The 24386-nt window shown below is 31.1% G+C and overlaps 1 protein-coding gene across 1 annotated transcript in view; it reads left to right on the top strand.

Moving 5' to 3' along the window:
- LOC139503826 (titin-like) overlaps positions 1–24386 on the top strand; it is a 118155-nt gene that overhangs the window by 67619 nt on the left and 26150 nt on the right. Inside the window, exons 40-43 of the mRNA XM_071293758.1 lie at positions 18624–18926; positions 22361–22462; positions 22849–23151; positions 24083–24154. Coding sequence (XP_071149859.1) covers positions 18624–18926; positions 22361–22462; positions 22849–23151; positions 24083–24154 — 780 coding nt within the window. The remainder of the gene's footprint in view (positions 1–18623; positions 18927–22360; positions 22463–22848; positions 23152–24082; positions 24155–24386) is intronic.

Here is a 24386-nt window from a genome sequence, read left to right as displayed (position 1 = left end):
GATATTAATATGAAAATCTGTTGAACATTTTTCCTTTTAACTACCATTTACAAACCTATATGGATATGCCATAACTGAGATGGAAGATATTACCATTTTGGATTTAAGACAAATGGTTGTTTCTGAGGTTTTACATTCTTTGTTCAAGACACAACCTAGCATAGTTTATGAAACAGATTGTTCATTCCAGTAAACCCCTGAAAGGACCATAAAATGAATACTTTAATAAAGATAGGATGTGATTTGATTGCCATTGAGTCATCTATTCACCAGAGTTTTTTTTACACAGTGACGTGAATTTTAGCAATTTTACGTCACGGTACAGCCTTCAAAAATGAGGGAAAAAAAACATTTATTAATTTTCTTTACTAAGAAAATCCTGCTAGAAAATTAAAATGTCTAAACTGTTTGCTGTCTGTATCTCAGATGTGTTATATTTAAGGTTACAATTGTTTTAAAATATATATACATCCTACAGGTTTTATTTGAAAATTGCAATAGTTTTGAGTTGAGAAATAAGGAGTGATGTTTACTGTATCAACTGTTATTTTTATTATAAAGTTTGAGTAAAAAATCTACAATAAGCATTTACAGTTGTAGGGTATGATCTGTAAGTGAGTTGATTAGTTATGGAATCATAAAATCTTGCTATTTGTAAGGGAAGTTACTGTCATCAATTCCTGTATTTGATGTGCATTTGTATGGGAATTTTTTCAAAGAGATAACTATCCACCAGGGACAAGGATTTTCACAAATATGATTCACACTTTATGGCCTTCAACAAAGAGCAAAATTCATACCAAAGAATAATAATAAAGGGCCTGCATGGTGGCACAAATTTTTGCACTTTCTGGAAGTATAGAGGACATTAAAATACGTTGAATTTTTACATTGATAAAGAAACAAATGGAATAAGAAATTTAAAAAAAATTAGATATTAGCCATGTTTTACAATTAAGGAGCAGGTTGAGTACAAGCTATACTTACGGTAAATCCATGTTGAAGGCTGTACAGTGCCCTATGACTATGTATGTCATCATCCTTTGACTCTGTTGGATAGTTGTCTCATTGGCAATCCTACCACATCTCCTTACTTATATATAGAATATATTTATGATACAAGAGATTTGTTTATGAAGTCAATATCATTTAGATATTAAATGTTAGTTTTATGAAAGTATCATGATTTAGCATACTTCAAAACAAGAATTTAGTATACTATTTCATCATTTTCGCTTTATATTTGGTGGTTTGCTCATTGTGTAGATTTTCCATATTGAATGTGCTGCTTGGACCCAATTCATCATTTAATAACGATGCTGCAGTAGTTAAATACCATGTAAAAGAATGACCTTGACAGGCTAAATTCTGGATGACCTTAAAGGGTTTAATTACAAAATAAATTCAGTGAAGTTCTGCCACAGGGATTATGTGGCTTTCTATTGAATGGCAAAACATGTGACATTCTTTATGGGTGTATACTAGAGTCAGGAGCCTGTAATTCAATGGTAAAATTTCTTTAATTTCTGTCATATTTGTTTCTGGTTAATTGTTTTAGGATGGACCAGGCTGTTGTTTTTCATGTTTGAATAATTTCACATTTGTTCATGGTGATATTGCCTTTTAGCAATGCTAGACTGGACAGTATGGGTTTTGCTCATAGTGGAGGTCTTATGGTGATCAGGCCCATAGCCAGGAATTTCCATGGGGGTATTTGGACTCTCAAACTTGACTTTAACAGTCTGAATTCGAACAAAATGTTGACTTTAACAGTGCTTATTTGTTTTCAAGGGGGGAGGGGTCTGAATCCCCGAACCCCCCTGGCTACGGGTATGGTGATCTATAAGTTGCATCACATTATTTGATTTGGTTATATAGTTGTCTCATTGGCAATCATACCACATCTGCTTTCAATATTTTTCTGTATTCAATCTTTCAAAAAACTTTTGATATTTAAATCTGAAACTTGTAATTTGAAACTTGAAACTTGAAAATGTATTAGAGAACACAATAAAATTTAGAATGCTGAGCAGGAAACAAAACATCCATAAACATTCTATGCACTTCATATCAGACAAAATTACATAAAAAAGACATTAATACAAAAAATTTAATTCATTACATTTATTATGGGTAATAAGATAACTATATTTGGTACTGGTATATCGGATCTTTACAAAAAAAGTCTACACATAAAGATATATAGAATAATAGTTTCGTTTTTGATTCTCACAGACTATATCATGTGGAATATCTAGATGAGCCCGTTAGGGCGAGTTCAGATATTCCACATGATATAGTCAGTATCAAAAATGAAACTACCTATTATTCTGTTTATCGGTAATTATGACGTCACACAATGTATTGCCTAATATTTTCAGTGATACAGCCAAAACGTTGATACTTGAAAATATTAGGCAGTAAGATCAAAGGGAAAATATACGAATTACTGATAAAATAAGATGTGGTATGATTGCCAATGAGACAACTCTGCACAAAAGACCAAATGACACAGAAATTAACAATTATAGGTCACAGATTAGACCGGGTTAAACTGTCCAGTCAACCTCATTTAATGGACATAACGTTTTTGAGGTCAAGGCTGTATCTCGCACACTATAAGCAATGGGTCAACTTTATTTGGTGTATGGAATGATTGTAATGTGTACTATCTGACTTGCAGGTTTCATCTAACTTTGACCTCTTTTTCATGGTTCATTGGTCAATATTAATGTTCTGTATTTTGGTCTGTTATGCAAATACTGTACTAATAGATCAGCTTTATATTTTGTGTATGTATGGTGCTTTTGTAAGGTTTATATTTCTGTTGAGCAGGTTTTATCTGACAATAACTTCTTCATGCTTCATTTGCCAATTGGATGGGAAATTTCAACAAAAATGAACCACTATATCAAATATTGTAAAATCATTATTCTTCTGTTTCCATTTGATCAAATTTGCATAAAAACCTGTGAGTTTTGATTTCCATCACTTTGTGGGTACTTTAAAAATTGGAACTGCTAATAAAGTTGATGTGTACCATTCTGAAAAATGTATATAAAAAATTATAAGCAGTGTTCAATTAAGGAATGCCAAGAAAAAGGAAAAAGTTGTATTGTTTTCAAAAAAGTGTCCACAGGGGCTATGACTGCTGCTTTACTTTTGGCACTCTGTATACATATCTGTAAAAATCAAACTGATAATAACAAGAGTACTCTATTATTTTTAGCAATTGTTTGATATTTGCTGATATAGCAATTTTTGGCATTCGCTCAGTTATTTGCAAAGAACATGCTCATCTTCATCTGACCACTAATGTTACACAAAAGATCATCATAACAATAGACTTACAGTCCTGACCTTGACTTATTAATCAGGATTAATTAGAGATTATCAGTATAACTATGGTCAGTTAACACCTAAACATCTGTTAATGATATGACATTTGTCCATAACATCTTGTGTGTATGTTTGATGCAGGGCTATTTCTATCCAGTTCTTGCATCCTTTTGAAATGTTTATACAGCATTGGATTTAGTTTATTAACCAGGTAAATTATTTTGACAGCAAGATATTTGACCTTGAAATTAAATAAGTGCAATTATTTTCATAATTTAAATACCATCAACAATTTTAACTCCAGAGGGTACTCAAAATAAATACAATGTGCTTTATTTCAAAAACACTCCGTCACATTGACATGTGAAACAAGAGGTAAATTACAAAATACAATCGCATACAATTAAAGAAATAAATAAAATAGAAAATTACTTTACTTTATAATATTTTAGTATTATAATATTTTGGTTAACTTTGAAATGAATAAAGACACATTTTTAAGTACCTTAATATTAGTCAATGACAGTAGTCCTTTCATTTTTGTTTCACTCGGATATTTCACATAGTACTCTGGAATATGCTGATTTCTGATATTTTTTACTAATATAGAATTGCATTCAAATAAATAATGGTATTCATTGCCAACTGCAGTTACTCTTCATTAGATGATTCATTTGTTTGATTTTCTTTTTGATAAAAAGCTTTAATCTGTCAGTGAACCATAACTTTACAAAATTGAGAAAAAACATATCAATTGTATATACCAATTTGATGCATGTTTTTTAATTATCCTGGAAACTATGATAGATATGTATAAAGAGAAAAAGATCTACAAATAAGTTACACAGTGAAAATGGTTATTCCATTCCATAACAAAAGTTATTGTTCCTAAATGATGATAATTTTACACATTTTTATATTGTCTCTTTTTTATGGGGGAGGGGAAATAAGAGTTTTGGTTACAAATTTTCTGATCTAATTTCTCTTCCAGTTATTCTATCCTCATTTATTTCTCCTCATGCAATTAACAGACAAGATGAGACATACTGATAATTAGAAATCAGCATGGAAAGTTACCTCTTTGTCTACAGTGATGATTATATTAACATACTCTACGTATATTGACATTCTTTTTTGACAGGAAGATATATTATCTTAGATTTTTTTTCGTGGTGGTTCTGAAACATCCAAAATTGCTCCAGTTTTCTTACACAATTTTACCTTGAAAACATTATCTGTAATTCTGTCATTGTCAGGAAGAAAGAATATCTTGTATGTTTTTCATGGTGGTTTAGAAGCATCCTGAACTGCTCCAGTTTTTTTTTACAAATATTTCCTATCTAATTTCACATTCATTTATTCTGCTCTCATTTTTTCTCCTCATGCAATTAAGATATTATTATTTTTCATGGTGGTTCAGCTTGTTCAGTAACATCCCAAATTGCTGCAGTTTTCTTACATCATTTTACATGTACCTAATGAAAACACAATCTACAATGCTTTTGGTGACAAGAAGAAATATTTGTCTTGTATTTTTCCCATGGTGGTTCAGCATGTTTAGAAGCATCTCAAACTGCTCCAGTTTTCTTACACAATTTTGCCTTGAAAACATAATCTGTAATTCTGTCATTGTCAGGAAGACATATTATCTTGGTATTTTTTTCATGGTGGTTCAGCATGTTTAGTAATTAAGCATCCCGAACTGCTCCAGTTTTCTTACACAATTTTACATGTACCTTGAAAACACAATCTACAATTCTTTTGTTGACAGGCTTTAGGAAGAAATATATAAATATTTCCTAAGTAGTTTTCCAATGCAAGTTACTCTATCTTTATTTGTGTTTCTAAACAAACAAATAGTCTTTTTAATAATGTACTCACAGGAACCTGATGTTCAGTAGTTTTGGATATGGTTCATAGCTGTTTCTCGTTTTTTAGACCTGATGATCAGTGGTTGTCGTTTGTTGATATTGTTCATAAGTGTTTCTTGTTTCTCGTTTTATATAGATTAGACCGTTGGTTTTCCCATTTGAATGGCTTTACACTAATTATATTTTTGGGCCCTTTATAGATTGCTGCTTAGTGTTAGCCAAGGCTCTGTGTTGAAGATCGTACTTAGACCTATAATGGTTTATCAATTACAAAATGTGACTAGATGGAGAGTTGTCTCATTGACACTCATACCACATCTTCTTATATGTTGTAACATTTGTTATTTTTGGGGTGGTTGAATTTCTCCTCTCTGTTGCAGAGTTTGTTCCCCTTACAACTTGGAAGAGCTTTGCACACATAACAAATATCATGATATGTTTTGTAGATATTTGGTTTCTGTATTTCATCCTTGATGATGTCCTTACTGTGACTTTGAGATGACAAACATTGATAAAATTTGCCTTTTCTTTGCTTATGATTCAACTTTTAACACAGTTTTACTTTGTAATCATCCTCTGAATTAATACATTTACAAACTGACAGAAATAAAATATGTTTTGACAGAGTTTAATTGTGTTTTATAGAGTTGAATTGAGTTTTTTGGTAGATTTGATTGTCTTAATGTATATGTATAAGTTCTACAAGACAGCTCTTGTATATACATTGTGGTTACTTGATTATATTATCTCTGTTACACCAAAAACCAAGAAAGTAATAAAGTAATGCTAGCTAAATATTATCTTTAAAAAAAGAAACTTGAGTTATCTCCCCTCCCAGAATTTCAAAATATTTTATTTCTTCAATTTCTTTTCTTTCTTAAGTTTTTGTAAGTGATGAGTATATTATACTTTGTCCTATGTGCAATTAAAGAACTAATCCTATTTTTTCCCCCCACTAGACTAACAAATTAATTTGAATTCAATTCTTTGAAGGGGTATCCAAGTTCTGAGATATTTAAAAAAATAGAGTATGATATTTTTATTTCCAACCAATAATGGAAGTGAAATATTGAAATAATAATTCAGTTTAAGCAACCAGTTTGATCCATTTTTTTTTTTTTTCAAAATAAGCTAAGATGTTTAGAAATTTTGCTGACGATTCATTCACTTTTAAATGAATAATTTCTACCTCATTTAATCTGTATTCATGTGAACTTTAATTTTTATCCTTTAGATTATGGGTTAAGCATAAGTTAGACGTGTTTTGCTATTATTTTTCCTCATTGAGGGAAAGGTTGCTATATTGTTTCTTCACGTGGAGTAGTTTTTGGAAGTATTTGACCTTGACATTTCAGGAGAATAGTCTTCATAAGTAGGTTTCATCTTTTTAATAAATATTGGGAGTCTTCAAGTAATAAAAAGAGAACTAACATCTTGTTATTTAATATAAATTATCCTTTTCGTCATTCTTAGTGCTACAAGCCTTATTAATTTCTTTAAAAAACCGAACAGGTTAATCCGTAACGAATTGACTTATAATATAATTGCAATTAATTTGGCAAGTTCCAACACAAATACAATGTTGCAATCATGATATCAGATTTTTAAAGCATTTACGGTTGTCTCATAAATATTTTCTGTGTTATGTAATCTCTCCTTTATTCTGATGAGACTTCTCAAGGTCAGATAAGGTCAAATATGATTTATCTACATTATAATTAGTATATGATGTTTTTCACATCTGTTCTGTGTAAATAATTGTATAATTACATGTCTGGGATAAAGATGTTTTAGCAAAATTATGAAACATATACAAATATTTAATAATGATAAATACATTTCATATTTATTTTTTCTTTTGATAATTTCAGGGGAGGGTAGGAGCCAGAGGTGAAGGCTATATTCTTGTGAATTACTGTTATGTTTTGGAAAATAATGGTTTTTGAAATAATATTTTTTTTTAAGGTGGTACATACCACATTAACAAATTATTTTGGCTCGTTTTATTTGAATAAAATTTTGTCAAAATATTTACTAAAAAGTTGAGTCCCTTTGACAATTAAAAATATGAAAAATTAAAAAAACTGAAGCCACCCATTTTATAAAAATTTTGATCAAGGTGAAGCTTAAGGTGGTACCTAACACTACAGGGAGATAACTCTGTAAAGTCAACTTAACGTTTTAATTACATTGTGTTGTAAAGGGAATAGTAAGCTTCTCAATGATCAAAATTGGTGTTTGTCAAACTGCTATATAACCAGTGTAATTTTTCTAACAAAACGGTTGGTTCAAAATTTTTGAAATTTTTATATTTTTGTTAAAGGGTCAAAGTAAATACTTTGACAAAATTTTATGAAAATTAAACGAGCCAAATTAATTTGAGTGAAAGTGTTGGGTACCACCTTAATATTTCCTTTAAACTAGAATGTGATTAAAATGTTCAGTTGACTTTTAAAGAGTTATCTCCCTGTAGTGTTAAAGTACCACCTTAATACAGTACATCCAATTTAGTAGTTGATCTGTTAACTTATTGGATTTTGAAGCATTCAAAGTTTTACATTTTGTCAATTGGTGTCAATAATTTGCCTTTTCAGAATCTAATGCATTCTGGGTAATATTTTCAAAATGTGTACACCAAAAGTCCGTGATTGGTTAAAAACGTCCTAAACAATGGAAATTCAACCAATGACGTGATGTTATCTTCATTTTGGGGTACGAACAATGAAATTACCCATAGTTCTTTAGATTCTGAAATGGCCAATTGTCTTTTGGTTTTTGTGCTTTTGGGTTGTTGTCTCATTCTTTTTATAGGAAACAAATCCTTGCTTTTTTTAAGCCAAAATATTTGGTTTAAAATTTAGATTTAAATAAAATAAAATCATCAAAAGATATAGAATAATTATGTTTCAACAAGTTTTAGACAAAAATTTCATCAGACAAATAAATAAAATTCAGACTATTCTGAATCTTTGAAAACCTCACATGCAGACTGCATGGTTTGTAAAAATCCAAACATGCAAGAAACCTTTCAAAATATTGAAAACAAATGTGCTGGCATATGAGATACATGTGTTTATGGAGATCTTGTAGGTGACAAAAATCATGTTTTAATTAGCAGTATTGATAGAATCATCATTACACCCCACATGAAGCCTTGGTGATTACACAATACCCCCTGGTGATCCTCTGTATCAGATGAACTTTGTTATTACTATGGATGCACACACTTTATTTAGATGTGAAACATGTGCTACACAGAAATATGGCTGACTTCTGATTGGGATTTGATTTTCTGAAGATCGGTAAAAAGTGTGTGTTTTAATCCTCTCCTCTTATGATTTATTTCCAAAAAAAAATCAGTTTAAAAGAATATTTGAATATTTATCATTATGTTTTATATAAGATTTTTTAATGAACTATAAAACAAGTGGTTTATGTAAAACATCCTTTCGTAAAACTAGTAATGATATTTAAGGGGGGGTAGGGTAGAAGTATTATTTGAATTTATACAGACATTTTTTGTTTTGTTTCATTGAAATACAGACTCCATTTCTTCTCTAACATGTCTATTAAAGGCATGCACCTACCATTTGTCTATATTTTTTTTTTGGGGGGGGGGGGGGGGGGGGGTGTCATGTTTTGTTTAAATTATTCATAGCTTTATACATATTTTCTACATATTTTTTTATCAAATGCTTTTGGTTATACTTTCTTTCCATAAATTTTGGTGAAATTTTAGGTCCTAATTTTCCAAACCAAACATATATTTGTTTGGATTGCAGGATGCTCACTATATATCATGTTTTATGATGCTAGTAGATGATTGGTTTAGGTATTGACCCTTTATTTATGACTGTGCAATTATAATGCTGAGTTCACACGTAATTTGATAACTAATTTGAATTAGTTTAATTCGCATTCGAAACGTCAATTCTAATTCGAATTGGAATGCGGGTCAAATTCGCTTTACTGTCCTAACGACCTTAACTTTTAATTCCATTTAACAAAAAGATATTTCTAATGCGAATAATTTAATTCGATAAGCCAATTCGAATTAAAAAAGTAGAGTGTGGTAACGCGATTAGCAAATTCGATTCGCATTCGATTCGAATTCAATTCGAATTAAAGGTACGTGTGAACAAGGCATTACATGATGATGTATCAATTGAAAATTTTATCTTGATATGCGCTAAAAATGAAACATACAAAAAGGGGGAGGCATTTAAGTATCCTAATTTTATAAGTTTATTATGGCATAAGCATAAACCTTTCCAGTTTAAAATATGACTAAAACAAATTCTGTTAACTTATTTCTGTGAAATTTAGATATTTATGATATGAAAACTTTATAAAGCTTTATGATTTGAATGGTATGAAACAAAAAATTTCTGTGGAACTTAGTAAACAGGGCAAGCTCCATATTTATTGACATCATATTATGGGTTTTTGTTGAGAAAGGGAGATAATCCATAGTTTTGTGGAATTTTTGAATTTGAAAAAATAATTCAAAAATTCCACTCAGAGAGTTTTTTAATAAAACATATTTACTATGATTGATTCCGTTGCCTGCCGTCCAGTAAAGAGTGTCATATCCTTTATTATGACATGTTTGTTTTGATATATTCCTATGGACAGGCATCAGGTAAAACAGTTTAGTCTGAAAGTCTTAATGAAACACACCTGTCAGTAATTATTCTTGAAGACATGCTTTTGCACATGTTTTAATTGCATCATAACAGTATCTTATGTTTCAACAAAAACAATGCTCTTTCATCTAATTGTTTTATATTTATAACTGATATACAAGTTGACAGATTGATCGCATGTTGATTGCATGTGTGTAATAGAAAACAGCTTTTGGTCACATCATCAAGGCATAAAGGACAAATTCAGTGTGTTTGGTCTCATTAGCCCACAGTTTGTAGATTTTTTTTATTTGTGATAATATTTTTTACTGCATGGAAAGGGGGATAAGAGGAGTATATATCCAAATTCCTTTGAAAAGAATGAGTTGCTTTATGCATCACAATTCCAAGAATGAACCACCAAGCCCGCAATCCCTGAAAAAAGTCATTCTGCCTTTGTTTATTGTTTTTTGGGGGGCTAAATGACCCAAGTTAGTCTAACCTAAATTGGTCAAGTTGTGCTTTCTTGTACATTTTGTATAGCATGCTAATATTGCCATTACTTTTGCCATTTGGCAGTTTAGCAAAATCTGATTGTCTGTTATAGTTAATGGACAAATGTTACGTAAGACAAAACAGACTTTGTTGTGTAAGGTAATACAGACCTTTATTAAGGACGTACAGTAACCTTTAATTTCTTTTATCGCACCGCAGGTAAAATATCACGTTGTGATTGGTTTAACGCCGTCACGTGGTGACCCCCTATGAGACCGTAGGGGGTTAGTAAATTCCATAGGGGTTCATGACGCGTTAATGGTGACGTCATCTATTAATGTTGTTGTGATTCATTGTTTATTTTTATCATAACGCAGCAGAAAAAGTCCAGCGTGCGATAAATTCGTTATACGGTTAACTGCTGACCCCCTACGGACCATAGAATTTTACTAACCCTCTATGGATCCGTCGGGGGTCAGTAGCGAACCATATAAATTATAGCATCCACACTATTTCTGATGGATGGGTCAACAATGGATCAAAACTCTAATATTCATTATATAAATAACACACAGCTGAGAGGGTGATAGAGTAGATTGGTAACCCAAGAAAACATTGACCACTGGGTCGATGCCACTGCTGGTGGAGATTTATTTCCCCGAGGGTATCACCAGCCCAGTAGTCAGCACTTTTTGTGCTGACATGAATTATCATTGATATGGTTTTATTTATAAATTAACTGTTACCAAAATTTTGAATTTTTGAAATACTAAGGCTTTTCTACCTCAGGCATAGATTGCCTTAGCTGTATTTGGCAAAACTTTTAGGTATTTTGGTCCTCAATGCTCTTCAACTTCGTAGTTTATCTGGCCTTTTTAACTTTATGGATTCGAGCATCACTGATGAGTCTTTTGTAGACGAAACGCGCGTCTGGCGTATATACAAAATTTAGTCCTGGTATCTATGATGAGTTTATTGTCAACCGCTGCGAAGCCAAGGTTGACAATGCTTTTTAGAGGGATACCAATCTACTCTTATCACCCTCTCAGCTATGTGTTATTTATTTTATTATACTGAATGTCCTATCATTATTGTCTTTTACAAATAAATTTTATTTAAAAGTATTTCAATGACGTCATTTACATATCAACATTACAGGTATTAGAACAATCAACAGAAGTGAAGCTAGATGTTTTATTTTTTTATTTTGAGAGTCAAATAATAGAATCTGAGCTAAAATGTAGAACTTAAGCATTGTCGTCAATAACTTGATTTAAATTCAAGTCATTGTCCTTTAAATTATCGATTTTTGATTGGTCTGGACGAGAGGGTAACATTAAAACAAAATTGTCACCCTATCAGCCATGTGATAGAGTAAATTAACACCCTTGTATTAGCCAATCAAAATACGGCATTTTAACATGAAGTAAATAAATAATTTATTGGTAGTCCTTGACAAACACGACAAATGATTGTAATTATTTTCTTTCTGATTGAAATAAGTTTCAATATTTTAGGGTGATACCTAACACTACAGGGAGATAACTCTGTAAAATCTGCTCTACCTTTTTATCACATTGTATTTTTAGGGAAATATTAAGCTTCTCAAAGATCAAAATTGGTGTTAGTCAAATGCCATTTGACCAACCAATTTTATACGTTCTATTTTTTTAATTTTTTATATTTTATAGTCAAAGGATCAATTAAATGTTTTGTCCAAATTTTACGAAAAATTAAACAAGTTAAATTAATTTTAGTCAAGGTGTTAGTACCACCTGAAAAAGAAATTTGGTACAAAATAATAGGTAAAGAAATTGGGGTACTTAAATATGTATTTGGAATCATCAATAAAACAGCAACCTAACAACATGAAATACAGCAAAAATATTTGGAGGTAAACATAAGATCTTGAGCTATGAAAATATAGCTATACAAAACTCTTAGAATTTTTGGTACTCAATGCTCTTCAACTTTGTACTTTATTTGGCTTTTAAAACCTTTTTTTATTTGAGCGTTACTGGTCAGTCTTTTGTAGACAAAACGTGTCTGGCGCAGTAGAGTTAAGATTAAGTTTTGGAGGATCAGAGAAAGAATGCTTAATTTGTTAGGAATATGTGATTCAACCTTTATTATTCCAGAATTAGGGACGATACCTATATCCCCTAAAACCCCCTCTATCATGTCTGTAACGAAGTAAAAATGCATGTATGTTTACTTTTTGTGAGACAAATAGAATTTTATTTGCTAAAAGTAAAAAAAAAAAAAAATATTAGATGTGTAGATGAAGTCTTTCCCAAAGTTAAGCTTAATAGTGTCCTAATGAAATGTATTTTATATATTTACATAGAATTTGAATCAAATGTTTTATATTATAACATAGAAATTTTAAAAAGAAAAAAGCAAGCAAAAACATAGCTTTCTTTTTTAAATGTAGGAAAGTTTGTTGATTCATAGAGCAAAAATGTGTATAGCATGAGTCATGATGAGTTTATTTTCAATTAAGAATACAAAAACAAGAACTGAATAGTTACATGGAAGTTCATCAAGTTTTCGCCTTCAAAAACCCTTGAATCATAAGTTTTACTTATGTTAATTTACTTATGATACTTGTTGTATGTGCTTTAAGCATGTCAAAAGATTTTCATTTCAGATGCTCTTTAATTATTTGATGAGACCTGTTGGCATTAGTTGTTATTTCATATGTGAACAGCTAGGCCATTATAATTTTCATCACTTTTTCCCGAAATTTTTAATAGGATATGCAAGTACCATGAGTACAGTGACCAATAGATTTCAATTTCTGTGTAATTTGGTCTCTTGTGGAGTGCTGTCTCATTGGCAATCATACCACAACTTTTTATTTTTGAAGTTATTCACATACTGAGAGTGAAATATTTATTTTTGTTCCAACAAATCTAGAAAATGTCTTCTGCCATGTCTGTGTATACAATATCTGCAAAATCAAAAACAAAAAAAAAGGATATTGAAAAACCAAAAATGAAAAACAAAATACATTAAACCAACCCAACAAAACAATCTCTTATATGTTTTGGAGTTTATTATAACGTCCATTTTCACTGAACTAGTACACATTTTTATTTAGAGACCTGATGAGGCCCACCTCCGGGTGCAAGATATTCTCGCTGCATTGAAGATCCATTAGTGGCCTTCCGCTTTTTATCTCCTCTTTGGTTGGGTTGTAGTCTCTTTTACATATTCCCCATTAATCTATTCTCAATTTTATTTTCTAATTTCCTTTTACCCTTCCTATGCCCAAGCATTGTCCTCTTACATCAGACATTTTTCAAATGTTGTATCAAAGTTCTAGTAGTAAAAATTTATAAGTCATTATCTTTGATTGCACTTTAAACATTTGTCTCAGTCACTGTGTCAGTGTGTCTGTCTTAAGAGCCTCAGGTACAAACATATCATGAAGTATTTAGCACTGGATGGTAAACCTTTCTATCCATGTTTATTCAACATGACATTAAATTGAAGTCATCCTGAATATCCATGTGATAATTCACATTGGACATAAAAAATCTATCAACATGATCAATCTTTAATTGTATTATAATGGTAATGGCATGCATGTAGTGCTCTTATGCAACTTTCCCAAATCCTCTCATCTATTGAAAGTGGTTTATTATTTTCTTTGATTGTAATTTACCCTTTTGATTGTTTCAATACTTTTGCACTCTTCAAAATGACATTAGATGTATCTTGAATACCTATGTAATATTTGACGCTGGACATAAGAAATCTTTTAATCTTTTATTGTATTACATTTTTGCATATATGTATTTATGACAATGGTAATAATACATCAATCTAATTAAAAACCGATCTCTAATCGCTCCTGTTTCTGATATTTCGCATGGGAGATCTAACGAAACCCACTTTGAGGTCACATGTGAGTGACCTCGTAGGTGTGTCTTTTTCGACCAATGAAATTGAGTCTTCCACGATCTTGGAAGTTTAACATAAGGCAAAGGGATGTAACTCATTTTATTTACGACGAAATCGTCAGTCATAATAATTCATAAACTTTTTTGATTGGCTTATTAATAGGTCGTCAACTCATTTGCATATCTTTATAAATTCATGACTTTTAGTTCACTCACATGTGACCTCAAAGCCGGTTTCGTTAGATCTCCCACGCGACATATCAGGTGCGATGAGAGATCGGTTTTTAATTAGATTGATAATACATGGCCTGCATGTAGTGCACTTATACCCGCTTTTCTAAGGAAATTACCATTTGGCTCAGACTGTGTCTCAGCACAATGTTGAATTTAAAACACATAAATGTCATGACATACTCATTCTAATTTATGAAGTATTTGGCACTGGATGGTATTAACGTTTTCTATCCATTTATATTCAAAATGACATTAAATTGTAGTCATACTGAATACCTATGTAATATTTGGCGCTGGACATAAGAAATCTATCATTCTTTATTTATTCATGCATATGTATTAACATGATTTAAATGACAATGGTAATAATATATTACAATAAAAGATCGAAAGATTTCTTATGTCCAGCGTCAAATATTACATGGCAGTGGTAATAATACATATGGCATGCATGTAGTTCATACCTGCTTTCCTAAACTCTTTTGATTGTTATAATACTTTTGCTTTTTTCAAAATGACATTAGATTGTACTCATTCTGAATATCTATGTAATATTTGACACTGGACATAAGAAATCAATCAATCTTTTGTAATACATTTTTGCATATGTATTTATGACAACAGTATGTATGTAGCACTCTTATACCTGCTTTCCTAAATGCTCTCCTCTATTGAAAGTGGTTTATTGTATTTGATTGTAATTTACCCTTCTGATTGTTACTATACGATTGTACTTCAATCTATTTACCTCATCACAGTCATTATAAGTATCAAAGATTACATTTATCTATCTCTCCCACATCAAAGTCAGTTATAAATACATGTTTAGCATATACATTGTACAACCAGTAACAATAAACATTTTGCTGATGCTGAACATGCTAATGTTGTTATTGGCAATATTGAATAGAAAATTTGACTGCATGGCCTCTTTGTCATTTCTTTTGGCACAGGACCCCCAACTATGTCAATGTATGATTTTTTTTTACTGGTATATATTAGAAAGTACATATTTTATCTCTACTCAGCATTTTTGTTTGCAAAAAAATAAATAAGCTTTTATTTAATCAAATCAAATCAAATCAAATCATTTTATTGGTGTAAAATCCAAATATTGGATTGTTACTGAAGACAAACATGACAATCATTACAAACATATAATATCTAAATTTAAACAACATTCATATTCTTATAAGACTATATATTTGAATGTTTTGGAGGAGGTGATACCTTTGCAAGTTTGAAAGTACAAGTACAAACATTCATATTAATGCAATTGTTATAAAAAAATATCATTACAAATACTATAAGAAAATATAAAATAGTCATAATTTTTTTACATCCACTAGTTTTTCTTATCAGCTAGGCTGTTTCTTAATACAAATATATAAGAGAGCCTTATGATATTTTGTAGATGACATATTCAATGCTAAACTCTATGAATTATCTTTACACAAAATCTGTTCATATGAAAATTCACATAAGAGAGAGCTCCTGCTTTACAGTATCTAAATATTTGCACCTATTGGTAAATTAAGTTATGTTTCTGGAGTAAATAGTCAGACTTGACGGATTGTATTGCAGAGTAATGTGTAGTGAAGGTAGTACATAAGTACCTGTTACTATTTATTGATAATTATCACCATATGTTCCACCTTTATCTATTGTTTTATCTGTCATACAGACTCAGGTTAACCAAATTATTGTGCTTCATGTAGTTATTCTATTTAGCTGTGTTTTTTCTTTGTTCTACATTTAGAAACTCAATTCACAAAAAATCTTACAAATGTCTTAAGAATACTAGAAACACTTGTCTGAGTCATAAACATTTCAGTATAACTGTTGTTCAAATCAATTATAGTTATAAGATTTCTAATAAAAAAAAAAAGCACCAACAAGCTAAAAACACTGAAAAATTCAAAGACATCTAGATTTTATACAAAATTTAGTCTAGGGTTGGGTGAAGTTTGGCACCTTTTGAAATTTAAACCTGCTAATTTGTTTGCACCTGTCCTAAGTCAGGAACCTGATGTTCAGTGGTTGTCATATGTCAATGTGGTTCATAGTATTTCTCGTTTCTCATTTTATATATAGATTAGTTTACACTAGTCATTTATGGGGCCCTTTTTGGCTTGCTGTTCGGTGTGAACCAAGGCTCTGTGTTGTAGAAGGTACTTTGACCTATAATAGTTTAAGTTTTGCAAATTTTGACTTAGATGGAGAGTTGTCTCATTGGCACTCATACCACATCTTTTTATATCATGTGTATTTAGCAACGGATCTGTAGACAAAAAACGACTAAAAACAGATTGACAACCTACTTACCAATGTTATGTTGGATGATCATAGAAAAAAAAAATGACCAATTATCGTAGCTTCTTAAATGCTTTCCTTGTTTATGTTTATGACATCACAGAATGATGTTTGGTTGTAAAAGGAAAAATATGACAGGGAGCACTAATGGAATAGGAATTGTATTGTTGACACTTTCAGAGCACCTGAGTTCACTCCTGGGTTTAGTGTTGCATAATTTTTAGCTTTTCTTTATAATGTTTGTGGCCTGCTGTATGTCTGTTTTGGTTTTGGTCATTGTCTCAACAAATATTAGTTCAGCCCAACTGAAGTTCCCCTGGAAATTCCATAATACTGGTATCTGTTCCTGGTTGAAGAAATATTCTGTTTTACCCTTAGGGAGCAATCTACTTCACCCTGCCTTGATGGGTTTTTTGTTGCTCAAATTTTTTTTTAGCATGTAATGAACAGAATTTGAAATTTAATTATTTTATATGTTCTTGCATCCCACCCCCTTATAACAGATTGCTGAAATGATGAAAGCTGTTTAGTGTATATAATGGATACATCTAGTAACCGGACATTTCAAAGATCTGTTTTAAATTAATTTGAAAGTTAAAGTGATGTTTTGGCAACAATTATGAATGAGGAAATTGGAAAGTTTAAATTATTGAGATAAAAGAACTTTTAGCTTGATATAGTGTCTTGAAAGGTAAGTTTATCTATTGTAAGATTTTGAAAAAGAATGGAATAGGAAAATATATCTTGAGTTTGAAAATGATTGACACATGTAATATATATATAAATAATATCTCTCTTGGCACTGAACATGTAAGTATGATGTATATCTACTGAAAGACACTTTGTATTCACTTTCAATGGAAATCCTGTTAATTGAGGTTTTCTTTTATCAAATAATTTGCATGACAATGAAAAAGCATTTTGGCATGGGAATTATTATCACAAAACAGGGTTTTTTTTCAGTTGGAAAATTAGAAGGTATTATCAGATTGACATTTTATGTCATTGAAGGCCATTGAATGATGAAAGACCTTTGATGACTTCAATATATTTAACTTTAGTAATTATATATATCTTTTCAATGATGTTGGAGTGCTGGTCTAATGGATATGTGTAATTAATATTTTTTGGAATGTCTAATATGTGCATTTTTAAGTTTCTTTGAATTTCTTTGAGAAATTTTAGAATCATATTCAAAACAGTGTAGCTGTGGCCATTGATTGACAACCTTAAATTATCCCATTGACTGGGGCAGATTATGTGAACGTTTGTCTGTAACAACCACTGCTCACTATGTACTTGTTAAAGGCAGTTAAACTGTGGGGTCACAAAAGGTTCTCAACACCTAAATAAAGAAATTAAAAAAAACTAATCAGGAATAACACGATGTTTTGATTTATATCAATAATATAAATCAAAACATAAAGTTATTCCTGATTAATTTTTCGAATTATTTTAATATTAAAGGCGTTAAGAACCTTTGGTGACCCCATGTTTAAATTCTATAATAAGTAAGTAGTGAGCAGTTGTCGTTACAGACACACAATCACCTAATCTGCCTCAGTCAATGGGATAACTTAAGGTTGTCAATCAATGGCCACAGCTACACTGTTTTGAATATCATTCTAATACTTTTAGCCTATACAAAAGTATTTTGGTTTCATATACTGACACTTTAGGCAAATTTGTTGAGAATAAAATTTATACACAAAACAGTAACTATTACAGATTATTAAAGTAAGATGATAAGCATTTTTCTCAACAGAAACTCTTATAGAAAGAGTCCAAGAGTATCTTAAATCCTGTTGAATAATTTTCAAATTTATGTTTTGTTTCAGTTCGCCCTGGAGTACCTATTACACGCCCCGAGATTATTGATGAAGACGCGACCAGTGCCAGGCTACGTTGGCAGAGAGTTTACACACCACCATATCGTCATAGTGAACCAATCAGCTACCAGATTGAGCAACAAGAAGCACCTCACAGAAACTGGCACCCTCTAGCAAGGGGAATAACCATGACTGAACATACAATTACAGACCTCATGCCCAAGAAGGACTATTTGTTCAGAATCAGGGCGGAGTCACAAAATGGTGACATCAGTGCACCAACTCCACCAATATCATACTACAAATCACCAAGTAGGTTTTTATTACTGAGTATTTATCATTATTCGTGGCATACAAGATTTTCTTGATTTTCATGGGTACAGTGTATATTTATAAGGAAACAACAAATTTAGATCTTCAACAAACATAAAAAAAAGTATAAATTTTCTATAGGCTTCTGTAGCAACTTTTGCCAAATCACAAAATCAAATATCCTAAAAATTTTACTCTACAGTATTGGGGAAATTGGTATCCACAAAAAATAGATGAATCCAATAGTATGATAGTTGAAAAGACACAGCTTTCAGTGGCGGATCCAGAACTTTTCCTAAGGGGGGGGCCGCTCCAGTCATGCTTCAGTGATTCCCTATATAATCAACCAAATTTTTCCCACGAAAGGGGGGGGGGGGGGCAATGCCCCCCTGAATCCCCCTATGGCTTTTACAGTAGCTGCGATTTTTAAACATATTTCTAACAAAATATTTTAGCAAAATTTTCTAGTGTTTGATTGTTGATGGAAGCAGTGAAACAATTCAAAAGGGACAAAATAATATTATATTTATAGTAAATAACATTGAATGAAAAGCTGTCCTCCTAGATTTACTGGATTGTTCTACTTCTATATTCTACATGTATATTATATCTCTGATGCAATTAACTGCTGTAGTAGCTAATAGTAACTATATATTCTTTATTGCTTATCCAGTTGTTTGATGTGTTTATCTAACTTGGCTGCTGTGTTTAATGCTTTTGTTTGATTAAGTTTGATAATATTATATTCTGTTATATTTATGTATTTGTTTTCTTTCAGCAAATGAAGTTGACTTTGAAAACCAAAATGTTGATTTGAATAATTTACCAATGAAATTAGAAAATGAAATTTTTACTAATTTGAGGGAAATAGATGACTGCTTAGATTCAAACAAAAATGGCATTTGTGTCAAAGATGACCTTAGAACCAACCCTAGTCTTGACCTTGAAAACACCAAGAGTGTTAGCTCACATGACACTGATAATCAAAATAATAATGAAGCTTCTGAGACCAATATGAAAGAAGATAAAGTTAAACACAATGATGATCCAGAATTATCACATGATTATTCTTGTAACTCTTACAAAAATGAAATTGACGATTCTGATACTGATGAAAATGATTTTGAAGGTAAAAAAAAACTCCCATCCTGAGTTCCTGATCTTTGACACCAAATCAACCATTGATTAATCTCTGATTGATCTTTGACCTTCGACCTTGAAATTTATATCTTTTTTCCCTGTCTATCACCATATGAAATTCTGAACTTTTGACTTCATTCACAAACTTTTTTGACCTTACAGTTCTAATGATAGATCCTAGCATTAAAATTTATCACAGTTTTCCTGTCCATTTCCAAATAAATTTACGACTTTTGACCTCAATCACACTCTAAAAGTGTTTGACCTCACAGTCTTAATTATTGATTAGTGACGACCTTAACATATTCACATGATGCACAAATTTCTCACACATAAAGATCTAGACCTGCATGAAGTTTCTTTTTTCATGTCTACTTATTATTTTTAGCATCATTATTTTTATTTCCCTATTGCATGCTGTTTTCTTTCCTTTTATTTATGATAGCTCAGCACAATAAGAAAAACTTTTTAACAGATTGAAGCGGGCGTATGACATTTGCGCCGATTTAAAAAAAATTGATTCTTTCATTTGCGCCGATTTCATTTTTTCATTTGTGCCGATTTTATATTTGCTCCTAATTGGATTTACAGGTAAGTTAATACTTGTACATATACTATACCGTGCAGGTATATTGGTAAAATCTGTTTATAAACAAAGGTTTTAGTTAATTTTGATTCATATTGTTCTGAACTTTGCTGTAATTGATGGACATATTGCACACTGCAACTATCCTAGGAGTCAATTTTTATAACCATCGACGGCCATACACATAAGTACGTTAATAGCAAGACGAAGAAAAGATGGATTTCGTTATTGACAATTACAACAAATATAGAAGAGACGAAATCACAAGAAAGGAATATATTAGATATGTTGCCTATAAATACTCAGCAATAACAGATTTATGATTTTAATGTATTCCGTTTTTATGGATTTAAATGCTGTAAATAGATTTTCAATTCGTCATTTTAGTATAAACCAGAGTGCTTTTATCTAAGGTTTTTACTTCTTGATTTTAAAGTATGTGAATATAGTGTACAACTTGAAGACGGAAGAGGTCTATAATGATAAATGAAAAATAACATGACTTGGATGGAGAGTTGTCTCATTTGCACTCATACCACATCTTCTTATATCTATTCACCTGTAATTAACCTGTAATTTACCTGTAAAAAATCGGTGCAAATGAAAACAAAAATCGGCGCAAATGAAAGAAAAAATTGGCGCAAATGAAATGCAGATCGGCGCAAATGCAAAACGCCGATTGAAGCATCAGAAATAAATACCTTTATACTGTTTTTTGTTTTTATGCTACTGTAGTGAGACATTTAGCAAATAATATTAACATTGAATCCTTATTTATCAAGTTGAATTCAGATTGATATAATGTGATTTCACCTGATTTTATTTGCTATAAAAGTCACAATTTTAAGATGGTTGCATATTTATTTCTGATCATTTAAAATTTTAAAACCTTTAAAAGTAGGTAGTTTTACAAAATTTAGATTGAACTAATTAACCAATTTGAAAAAAGTTAAGGCATGATTTGTTAATTAATGCTTCTTACTCGGATGACAATGAGAGGTCATTTGTAGAAATGATATGTCAGTTTTTTAGTGTGTGTTTAATTTATAATATTTAGACTTCCATTAATGGGGTTCAGAAGCTCAAAATTGGATATAAAATTCTTAACAAAAAAAACTTACAAAAAATACAAAATTTTCAGAGATCTACCTTACTACCTTTCCATGAAGATGGGTGATATTGTAAACTATTAAAGTAGTATAATAGTCCAATTTGTAAATAGATAAAGGCAGATGTGGTGTGAGTGCCAATGAGACAACTCTCCATCCAAATAACAATTTAAAAAAGTAAACCATTATAGGTTAAAGTACGGCCTTCAACACGGAGCCTTGGCTCACACCGAACAACAAGCTATAAAGGGCCCCAAAATTACTAGTATAAAACCATTCAAACGGGAAAACCAACGGTCTAATCTATATAAACAAAACGAGAAACGAGAAACACGTATATATTACATAAACAAACGACGACTACTGTACATCAGATTCCTGACTTAGGACAGGTGCAAACATTTGCAGCGGGATTAAACGTTTTAATGGATCCAAACCTTCTCCCTTTTTCTGAAACAATAGCATAACATCACAACATAGAAAAACATACGATAAAATATCAATTGGCAGACTTAACTCAATTATGTTATGTATACACAATTCTTGGATGGCTAATTCAATGTATCATCAATCTATTTATAAATCATTGATATTTACAGCACCATCTCCCAGAATTCCCAGGAAGACTGTGGATTATAAGATGTTCGAGCAGGACTTCTCTGTACCATCAAGATGCTATGTTGATCACTTAACTACATTCAGTAAGTAAATAATAGGGGATTCAAGGGGGTTCCAGAATATTATTAAACATTTTAGCAACATTATTTTTCATTAAAAATATCAATTTAATCTTGTTTCTGATTTGAACATGACCCCATGGCTTATTAAAGGGATATAATTACACCCTAAAATTATTTAATGATTATTTTAGAAGGTTTACTTGAGCACCTTATAACCAGTCTTTACTTTAAGTTTTTTATTTATGAGGTTGTATACTTTTGCAAAATCACAAAATCTTATATCCATGAAAATTAAAGTTTTCTTTGTTCCATTGGTACCAACATAAAAATAGATGAATCCACAGTAATACACAGGGCTAAGTTAAAAGAATTGTTTGAAAAATATTTCCTTGTTAATTTCTTTCTAGTTCCACCAAGATTACCCTTGGATAAACCAGATATGACAGAGGATGGCCCATCAACTGTATCCCTGCGATGGAGACCTGCACAGGTACCAGAAAGAACCAGAGACAAGTATCCAATCACATACAGTATTGAAGTGAAGAATCCACCTAATTTTGAATGGAATGATGTTGAATCTGGTCTAACTGGTCTCTCACATACACTGAAAGATATTCATCCAGATGTTGATTACATGTTCAGAATCAGGGCCCACAATGAATTTGGAAGTAGTGAGGCAACACTTCCTGTTTCTCTATACAGACCTATAGGTGAGAAATATTCTTCGTATACATGACTAAGATTGAAACATTGCATGTTCAGAATCAGGGCCCGCAATGAATTTGTAAGTAGTGAAGCAACACTTCCTGTTTCTCTGTACAGACCTATAGGTGAGAAATATTCTTTATATACATGACTACGGTTGCATACATTGTATGTTCAGAATCAGGGCCAACAATGAATTTGGAAGAAGTGAGGAAACACTTCCTGTTTATATATACATTACAGACTAATAAGTTAGAAATTATCTTTATATAGGGTCAAGTTCACTTTTAACTCTAGAGTCAACTAAAAGTCTCAAGAGTATAACGTCAATGCACTAGAGTTGCTATTTGGAAAACAACTCTAAGTAACTCATGGGTACAGCCATGACCAAGCATAAAAAATGAAATACTCTGATTGGTTTGATGTCATTCAAGGGTTTCTCAAGTTTAACCCTTGATCAGAGAGAATTGAAACGTAGATGGGATAACTCAAGAGTTCCGAGTGAATCAGGCCTATTTTACTGAGGATGCATGCCTTTGATTTTCAAAATAAGGGCCAATATTAGATTTTAGTACTTAAAAGCAACATATTCCTTTACTTATTTTGAAATTCTGAACCTATTTGTATTTTGTCCAGAGCAAAAAGTTTTCTAATTGCATCTATATACCATTCTATAACTAATAAAATGTTTATTTGGCTAAAAATAGTTAAACTATTCTAATGTGTTTTAGATAGTGATTTCAAAAGATATTTAGAGGTAAAAATACAGCAGAAGTATAAGTAGAAAGTCTTTCTGAAAGATGCTGGTACCACATTTCAAATCTTCAAAAATACCTGTTTGTAAAGAAACGTTCTTAAAACTAAAAGCTTTCGCTAACTTCTAACGGTTTCAAAATTGAACAGCTTATTAAATTTTATTGATTTATTTATTTTCAGAGGTAGAACAGTATTATGATGATGAGTACGACTCAGACTATGAAGTTCCCTTTGTTACCCTTGGAGATTGTGGTAAGGTCAAAGTTTACCATACTTTTGTCTCAAAAGTGCAAATGACATTACAAGTTCATGATAAAAATAAATATATGCATGTATATATATAATTCGATTTAAACTCATCTGAATTATAAAATTCATTTTTTGCATGCTAAATGCTACCGCTATTTGAAACTATATACAAACAAAGAAATTAAATCCAGCATAAGGGTAAATGAGGAAAAGCAGTGGACAGGATAACCTTTTA

This window comes from Mytilus edulis, chromosome 14 (genome assembly GCF_963676685.1).
Source record: "Mytilus edulis chromosome 14, xbMytEdul2.2, whole genome shotgun sequence".
NCBI classification, from domain to species: domain Eukaryota; kingdom Metazoa; phylum Mollusca; class Bivalvia; order Mytilida; family Mytilidae; genus Mytilus; species Mytilus edulis.
This window is presented reverse-complemented; position numbering and strand designations above follow the sequence as displayed.